General features: G+C 38.8%; 1 protein-coding gene across 1 annotated transcript in view; it reads left to right on the top strand.

The window, feature by feature from the left end:
* The window catches only part of KCNJ8 (potassium inwardly rectifying channel subfamily J member 8), a 7705-nt gene extending 7446 nt beyond the window's left edge, over nt 1-259 (top strand). Inside the window, exon 3 of the mRNA XM_007449370.1 lies at nt 1-259. This exon is cut by the window's left edge and continues 812 nt beyond it. Coding sequence (XP_007449432.1) covers nt 1-89 — 89 coding nt within the window. The 3' untranslated portion in view covers nt 90-259.
* The last annotated feature ends 9650 nt before the right edge of the window (nt 260-9909 follow it).

The raw sequence follows: 9909 nt of genomic DNA, 5'->3' as shown, positions 1-9909 counted from the left end.
ATTCCATCCGCCGGAACAATTCATCCCTCATGGTGCCCAAGGTGCAATTTATGACTCCAGAAGGAAATCAGAACACATCAGAATCCTGACAACAACACAACCCCCAGAAAGTCTTTGATAAGATGTTGAAGAGGTTCTACAGGGCACAGACAGAAACAGAGCTGGAACACAATAATTTGTCCTTCTTTATCTTAATGCACTAAATGATATGCATATTCCAACAGCAGCACTTTCTGTGTCAATAAATAGTAACACACAAGGTGGAGGGTTCTTGGCTCACTTGTTTCATCCATGCAGTATTCGCAGAGATAGGCTTAAGTTATGTAGGGGAAATGCTCTCATTTCTCTCAATTTGAAACCCAAGAATTACATTAACAGTAATAGACCTTGAATATGAAAGTAGACCAAGGAATGATGCTTTATGAAATACTTAGCGGTGACACCACAGTTGTCTCTGTTTCTATTGTTCACTCTTGAAATGTGATAGAATGGGCAGGGGGCCCCAAAATTGTGTGTTTCCTTTCTCTCTCTCTCTCTCTTTCTCTCTCTTTTTTTTTTTTTAAAACTACACCAGGTAAGAAGCCTGAGACAAAAACTGCTTAGTTTTGTTTTGTTCTGTTGTTTATTTTTTAAATATTGAATTGTATTTTTTTCTCAAATTGTATAGTATAAGCATAACTAGTATCAGGAAAATTACACTAAAATTTTAAGCAGGGACATCTGTGAAATTGGAAAACAACAACAACTGAGTTCAATTCTAGCACGTTTCCACATGAACGTAATTGAATCTAACTAGAAATCAAACTTCCTATTCCATTAAATCAACTATTGTAGTATAAGGCTCAAAGTTTCAAAGCTATAAATCACCCCACAATATGATTGATGAAGCAAAGTTCCTGTTAACTTCTCATTCAGAGCCTTGAAAACATGAATAGAAACTTGCAAATCTATTTTTGGATTTCCCACAGAAAAACTGCTTAGTTCTGCATTTTCCCGGATGCTCAGCCAGGTGTCTGCAGTCCTGCTGGGGCTCCCAGCTGCTTAAAGACAAGCCATAGGAGGTACCAACTGACTAAGAACAACTCACAGAAGAAACATTTAAGCTGAAAAGTTTTACCCATTTCCCTGTGAGTTGGAAAAATATTTTTATTAAAAACAAACAAAGAGAGCTGCTTAGTTCTCATCTACTTCTAAGTGGATTCTCTTAATTCACTTGGTTCTTCACAGTGACCTCCAGAGGTTTCTTTGTCCCCCTCATGGCCACCTGTTGGCAGAACTAGGCAAGGAGCTTTTGGAGACACATTTTTAGAGGCATGTGAAACAGAGATCACACAGTGATGACATTCACCTCTGAGATCTCCCTCTCTGAGGGTCCCTCTCTTTGAGATCTGTTGTTCCAAGGGAACTACAATTTTTAAAATTTCATGTTGATTTCATTTCATTCAAAGTTTTAGAATGTTCTCTTGGTTTTTCTATTTGAGCTTGATGTATCATGGAAATCCCGTAACCTTTTTTCTTTGCGTCTCCCACCTCCCATCTTAAAACTACATCTCCTTCTCAGTAATATCTGAAAGCAGGCCTGGCATACAAAGATCTAGCATTATCTCAATTGCTAAAGTGAGATTTTCTATCAACCCTTGATTTAATCATCCTTAGCTCTTGCCTCTTCAAGGAAGGGATGAGGGCACAGGGAGAGAAATACAAAGCTAGTAAGCTATAGGCTTATTCTCATATTTCACATAGCTAACCATCAGAAAGCTGAGCTCTTGTGTAGCCTTTTACACAGATTTTGGGGGGGGTCTCCATTTATTTTACTTCACCTATGGACATTGGTATATTGAAACATTTCTGTACAGTTTTCAGTTTGCTAAAGAAAAATCTACCTTAATCAGATTTAGCCCACCGGTGATTACAGAGTTGGATATCAGACCTCCTAGCAGTTCTGGCATAGATGTGGGTCCCCCTCTCCCATCCCAGGGAAACCAGACAGATGCAGAAGGCAACTGCCACGCCAGTAAAAAGAACGTGCACAGTGCTTACCTGTTGTTCTGTGCAGGGGCAGCTCAACATCTGTGAAGGTGACACAGGCTGTGGGGCAGGTAATGTCTGGGCATAGTGGGGCTGAGATGCAGGATTTCTGAGTCCAGGTGATACAGAGATCCCTGGAAGCCAGGGGTAAATCTAGCAATGGAGTTAGAGCAGTTCCACCAGCCACCTTCCAGCTGCAACCAAAGGCTGGGTGCCAAGGACCTGATGGCCATTGATCTCATGGGGAAGTGGGTGGAAGAGTTTGATGGGACCCCTATGTCAAGTCATGGCTCAGATAAGGACAGCCACACCAAACAAAAGGTCACATCAATTTCTAAAAATCTACAAGTGTTTTAGAACATTACAATGATTTCAGAACCTATTTTTGGCAAAATATATTTAACTGGCTAAGCAGTTTTGGAACTATTTAGTTTAGTTTTAGAAAATAAGATTCTTTATATGTGTGTGTGTATATAATTTTGACTTATGTATTGAATTGAATTTAAATATTATTTTATATTAAATACTTAGATTCTTCACTTCCGTCCTAGTCACGATACAGCAGCTACGATACTCTTTTACATCATATTACATCACACCTCTGCTTAACACCCTCCTATGTCTTTCCATTTTTCTAAAAATGAAAATCAAAACCTTTTCCAGGGCCCACAAGCCACTACATCTTATTACTACCTTTTCCCCTGAATCATTTCCACTCTACAACTCTGGCCTTGCTGTTCTCTGAAACAGAGCCATACATACTTTCATATCATGAGTTTGCTTCTACCAGGAACATTTCCCCAGAAGGCCTCCTGTGATTATTTAGGCTTTCTGCTCCAGTGCCATCTCATGAGACAGTGCAGTATAGTGGTTAAGAAAATAGACTCCGCAGTCAGACTCTCTTGCTTTAAATTTCAGTTTTAACACTTAGCATCTGTGAGGTCTTGACAAAATTAATATTTGTGCCTCATTTTCCTCATACATAAAATCAAAATGATTATAGTACCTACCTCATAAGTTGCTGTAAGAACTAAGGTAGCTAATATATATAAAGGGCTTAAAATAGTTTGATTCATTCACAAAGGACAAAAGCTAGAAAAGAAGGACTGCCTTGAAATTAATTGGATTCTTAGCAAATGACATTCAGTGCATTATATTTGCTCTCTAGAACAGAGAAAAAAAGATCTTTGCAACATGAATCTGATCTCTTAAAAATTCTGCAGCAGAGACCTTATACCCATACCCAGTTGCTTTTCCTGATTATTTGATACATTCCACCTGCCTGTTGTCAACTAGTATAATGTGTAGAATGCTACAAAGTGTAAAGGGAAACATTTTACCTACAGAGGATATTTCTGGTTTCATGTATCTGTCATTAATTTATTTAGCCAGTAATACATATTGAACTTCTACCATGTCTGACATTCACCATCTGGCAAAAAAAAACTAGGTGTATTTCTTCTCTTTATGGAGGAGCGGAAATTTATAAGCAGGTTAGGTGCTGATTCTGCACCCAAATACTTTGAGATGGAAAGCATCAGGAGAGGAAAACTGGCTTAGGTGCCAGAATTGCATGATCAAAATCGAGACCTACCCTTGGTTACTGGGCAGGCGTGGGAAGGCAACGGAAGATCCAGAGCTGTGCCACAAGATAGTTTTGTGGAGAGCTGGGTGAGAAAATAGAACACTGTTCATCTTTAGAACTATCATATTTTCTTGCTTTACATTATCCCAGTCCCACGGTTTTATTCTACAATTCCTCATCATTTGCCACTTGGCTCAAGACTTTCTCTGAGTAAAAATCCTGATCCCCTGGACTCAGATATTTCTAACTATCTGGTCAAGTGTTTTAACACTCAGGTGTCTCAGAACCAGCAGAGACTTAAAGAGATGATCTCAGTTCCCAAAGAAAGTCTAACTCCCAGAGAATTTATTAGCCGCTTAGTAAACACGGGGCAGAACTTTTTCCCCTCCTTTGGTTGGAATCATTTATTTTTTACTGTTGTTTACAGATTTGGCATTTTCGGAAAAGAAATTTCCTCACAGATAATAAAATAATTATAGATAAGGAAGAAAGAATGAAAAGATATCTGCATCTCTTGGGGTTCCCACCCACAACTTTTGTCATTTTCACCATGTCCAAAGTAGAGGCAGAACTGAAATTAGTGTCTCCAAGGACTAGTGCATTAAAATAACCATAACAAATCCTACAGGCTGTTTAAGAGGAAACCCAAGGGCCATGCTCTTCCCATGATCTTTATGCACAATTCTCATCAATGGTGATGGGAATTCCCCAGAGATCTAGGAAGGAAGTGACCCTAATTACACCCCCCTTGATAATTTACTGCACAGATTCAAGTTTAAATTCATGAAAATCTTCTTCAGCCTTTAACCTTAGATCAAAATACCACATCAGAGCCCAATTTCATTTTAGAGTATTTCTATCTTCATTAGTACTCATTTTCAATCGTTGTTCTGGTTCTCATGCAGATTTTCTTGGCAGTACTGTATGACACCCCTTCCCCAACTCCAACACTCCCTGGCATAATTTAATTGAAACTCTTATTTTTCACAGTGTTTATTTTAATCACTTGAGAAAACAAACATGTTAAGGCTGGATTTCCACATACTATTGGACTACTCCAGCTTGTATTGAATAAACAGTGAAAAAGTGGAGGATAAAATAGTTACCTGTAAAACTGAAGTTAAAATATACTTTTCACTTATTAATAGATATATGAACAGATTTTTCAGGAGTCTTCGCTGACTCGCCATTGACCGGTGAAAAAAGTCTACACTCTTTAAGCATGCTAGTCAAGGCTCTTTGCGGTTTGATTCCAACGCACCTATTACAGCTTTGCTTCCTAACCCCTTCGAATAGTGCAATGTGTAAAATACTACAATGTATAACATAGTGCTTCAAGTTCACTGACTGCTTCACTCATATTCAGTCTCCCATACAAGTCTGCAAGTCTCTGAGCTTGAAACTCTGTGCCTAACAAAATTGCTACTTTTACAAAGCCTTCTCAAATCCCCCATCTAAATTACTTCTTTATCTCCACAGTGTGGACCCTGTTTATTGGTTATTTCATAATATCTGGCACTATATAACTTTCAGATATCATATGCATCTCTCCTCAGACTGTAAGTCTTTCCCCCAGATGGCTTATCACAGTGTTTGCTTAAAATAGATGGTGAAGCAGCCTGACAGTTATCTCCCTCAAATCCACTCGTCCTTTCTTTCATAGCAACAGAGTTGTTCAGCTAGAGCTAACACATTCCCCTGTCTCTGTTATCTGTGGCCATGTGCCTGATTTGGGGCCAATGGCCCATGAACACAAGTCAATGGACCACTTCCCATTCTTGATTTTAAAAACTCTGAGCTTATGTTTCTGTACCTTCTTTCCCCTCCCATGGACTGGACACATATGTGGTGGAGACCAGCTTTGACCGGGCTGATGATGTAAGAAGATGTGGTACGTGTGTGTGTGTGTGTGTGTGTGTGTGTGTGTGTGTGTGTATAAAATGGAATGTTACTCAGCCATAAAAAGAATGAAAAGAATGAGCAAAGTGGATGGATCTGGAGAATATTATGCTGCTTAGTGAAATAAATTAGATAGAGAAAGACAAATACTATATGATATCACTTATATGTAGATCTAAAAAAACAATACAAATGAATGTGTATGCAAAACAGAAACAGGCTCGCAGATGTAGAAAATAAACTAGTGATTACCAGTGTGGAGAGGAAGAGGGGAGGGTAAGTTAGGGGTATGGGATTAAGAAATACAGACTAAAAAAAAAACAGAAAAGGAAATACAGGGCTTCCCAGGTGGCGCAGTGGTTGAGAGTCCGCCTGCCGATGCAGGGGACACGGGTTCGTGCCCCGGCAAATGCTAGAGAAGCAAAAGGGGCCATTTCCGTTTGTGCTCACCGGAAGAAATGGCTCCATTAATACAGAAAAAAAAAAAAAAAAAAAAAGGAAATACAGACTACACTGGAATCCCCTGGTGGTCCAGTGGTTAGAATTTGGTGCTTTCACTGCCAGGGCCTGGGTTCAGTCTGTGGTCAGGGAACTAAGATGCCACATGCCATGCATCTTGGCCAGAAAGAAAAGAAATACAAACTACTAAGTAATAGATAAGCAACAAGGATTATAGCCATTATCTTGTAATAACTTTTAATGGAGTATAATCTATAAAAATACTGAATCACTATGCTGTACACATGAAACTAATATAACATTGTAAATCAATAGAATCAGTAGAAAATTGAATGAGTGTGAGTAGGATTTTTAACTCAAAATGATAAGCTTTGCCTTTAGCTCATCCCCTTATCACTAAAATAACAAAACACGAAAACTTTAAATCAAAATTAATCTAGTGCAGTCCCATTAATAAGATAGCTTTTCATCAATGGGAAGGAAATCCTGAGGAATTTCTGGAAAATATAAAGAAGATGGAATGGATCTGCTGGGAAAACTAACCAGAGCTGAGACATATGACCCAGATTCACTCAAAAGAAGGAACAGAGTGGCTGGACAAGAGGTTCTGCAGCAGAGGTCAGAAAATATCCAAAGTTCAGAGACAGTGTGATCTGGAAACAGAAGCAGGACAGTGATATGGGGATAGTGCAGGGCTATAGAGACGTGGGCTGCTCTGCGGACAATGCTTGGCACTGTGAGGACCTGGGGATCTACTACCTCAGGTCTCTCGTGAGACCAAGGGGGCTCTGGGCCTGCAGATGACTTGGGTCACCAAAGTGATAAGAGAGAAAAAGAAGAGAATCTCAGTTGAGGGTAGCACTTGAATTAAAATTTTATTCAATGCCCTTTGAAGTTTCCTAACATTGGGTCACAATTTATGTTTAAAGATTATGCATGTTGATACACTTTTTAACAGATCACAATTTTGGCATTCTCTAAAGGGCCTAAATTTGACATTGACATTAAATCTTCCAAAAAAAAAAGCCACCCAGGAACATAATTCAACTTAAGATATTCCCATTTTAGGTGGAACTACCATTAGGCAGAAAGGATTCCTGGCACAACTTTAGTCTTTGCACTTGAATGGTATTATCCTGGATTTGGGAGAAAGAGCAAGCTGGTTGTCCAGGATGTGCAGTGGCTGTGGAAATGTGCGTCATCGTGGAGGCCACGTACAGAAGAAGACGTACAGAGAGCTTAATCTGGAATGCTTGGAGTGGCAGCTATGGCAAATATAACAAAGAACAAGTGTTCAGCAAACATGCAGAATTTATCAAATTTAAATAACATTTCTGGCCTTTGAATAAAAGATTTTCTGTGTGTTTATTCAAAATAAAATGATTCTGTCCCTGACTTCCTTTTGCAAACCACCATCAAAACCAATTGTATTTTCTTGGGGGAAAATGTGACTCTTTTCTCTTTTTAATCTTTTATTAGAGAAAATTTCAAACATGCAGAAGTGGAGAGAATAATATAATAAACTCCATATATTTATCACCCACCTCAACAATGACCAACTCATGACCAATCGTTTTTCCTCTTTTGCCCCCCTATAATTCCCTTTCTCTTTCTCTGATTGTTTTGAATTACTCCCAGCATTATATGCTTTTATCTGTAAAAATTTTATTACATATCTAAAAGATAAGGAACCTTTAAAATAAATGATCACACCTAGAACAAAACCACCAACAACCTCTTAATGTCATCAGTATGCTCCAAAAATTATTGCCACAGCCATGGTAATGCTCATCCCTAGTGGTAATTAGAAATAACTTATAGAATAGAAAATTTTATATATATTTGCTAAAACTATAATGTAATAACAAGGAGATTAGAATAAAAACAGTGTGAAGAATGTCCAGACCACCAAGAGGTAAAGACTAGTCAGTGAATCCAGTTAAAGTCAAGTGTAAAACTAAACAAAACTAACAAAAACTAAAACAGAGGGTGAAAAATGGCAGAAATAGAATGAATTATATCAGCGTAAGAGAGGCACTGCTAGAAACAGGCACTAATGGAATTCTAACAAATTATACTTGAATATAGTTTTGATATTTTAATTTTTGGTAGGGTAGTCAAATCCTATGTACTCACTCCTACTTTTTAAATTCAAGTCAACTTCCCATTATGATTCCTTTAGACCTATTAGATGTCCATATCCATGGAACCAATTATTTTACTACAAAAACAAAAAGGGAAAAAATGTTATACTTGATTTTTCCTTAAAATGATGTGGCTTACATTATCTGCCTTTACAACTATTAATTGGTATCACTGATGAGTATAAAAAAAAAAATCCTCTATGAATAATTAGCTCCAGACACACAGACGTCCTCTAAGCCCTAAAACCAACAGAATTAGGAAATCATTTGTGAAACTTTAGCATTACTTCTTGCCTTTTAATTCAACATGTCAACTATGTATATAACTACAATTGTTTTGGCACAGTAATTAGATGTAAGCATGAACATAACAAAACCTCATCGCTAAAGAAAATTGTAGTCCAATGAAGAGATGGTAGAAGGCTTAAAATAACAAGGCAGAACCTGGCAGGGCCAAAAGAGGTGTGCAAACAAAAGACTATGTAAAAACTTGAGGGTGGGAATAACATTCAGATATCAAGACAAAAGAGAGGGAAGACTTCGAGATGGGCTTAAATGATGGGCACTATTTCAACAGGCAGAGATGGCAAGGAGTACAGCCGATGCAGGATAAGTGGCATTAACTCATTCAGCATATATTTATTAAGCAAGGTGGTATGACACTGTTAAATGCTGGGAACACAGCTGTGAGCAAGATAGACAAGGTCCCTGGCTTCGTGGCTTTGATAATGCTGTGAAGGAGAACAAGCAACAAAAAAGTAACCAAAAAAGTTTTTTTTAACCACAAGATAATTTCAGCTAGAGGTAAAAAGTAATGAAGAAAATAAACAAAATGATGTGAATGACTGGGTAGGCCATGGGCAATTCTTTAGGTGGGATGAGGTAGGAAACCCTCTCTGAAAAGGTGAAATCTTTATTTTTATTTATTTATTTTATTTTAAAAAATTTTATTGGAGTATAGTTGATTTACAGTGTTATGTTATGCATATAGGTTATTACTCAGTCTTACAGAACACTGAGTATAGTTCCCTGTGCTATATAGTAGGTCCTTGTTGGTTATCTATTTTATATACAGTAGTGTGTATATGTCAATCCCAAGCTCCAATTTCAATTGAGACCTGCAGGACAAGAAGTTGCCAGAGGAAAGGCAATGAGAAGGACAAAAGCTTGAGACAGGGCGTGTTCCGAGTAATAAGACAAAGGCCATATGCCTGGGGGGAAGAGGGATTGAGGAGTCAGAGCACAAAAGGTCTCCACTTTTACTCTAGAAGGAATGGGGAGACACTGAAAGGACTTGGGCAGGGATCGTCACCATCTTATTTATATATATTTAGAGTTTATTCTGGTAGCTGTGAGCAAAGTGGAAAAGAATGGGGCTTGCGGACTTCCCTGGAGGCGCAATGGTTAAGGATCCGCCTGCCAAAGCAGGGGACACGGGTTCGAGCCCTGGCCCGGGAAGATCCCTCATGCCATGGAGCAACTAAGCCCGTGTGCCACAACTACTGAGCCTGTGCTCCAGAGCCCGAGCGCCGCAACTACTGAGTTCACATGCCACAACCACTGAAGCCCGCACTCCTAGAGCCTGTGCTCTGCAACAAGAGAAGCCACCACAATGAGAAGCCTGTGCACTGCAACGAAGAGTAGGCCCCGCTTGCCGCAACTAGAGAAAGCCCACGTGCAGCAAAGACCCAAAGCAGCCAAAAATAAAATTAAAAAAAATAGGAAGAAAAGAAAGAAAGTGGCTTGCTAGAGAACAGCAAGAAGGGATAAGTTGAAGTCTTTATGGAGGAAATA

The sequence above is a fragment of the Lipotes vexillifer genome, unplaced genomic scaffold, assembly GCF_000442215.2.
Source record: "Lipotes vexillifer unplaced genomic scaffold, Lipotes_vexillifer_v1.1 scaffold135, whole genome shotgun sequence".
NCBI classification, from domain to species: Eukaryota; Metazoa; Chordata; class Mammalia; order Artiodactyla; family Lipotidae; genus Lipotes; species Lipotes vexillifer.
The sequence above is the reverse complement of the archived record's forward strand: the minus strand, read 5'-3'. Positions and strand labels throughout refer to the sequence as shown.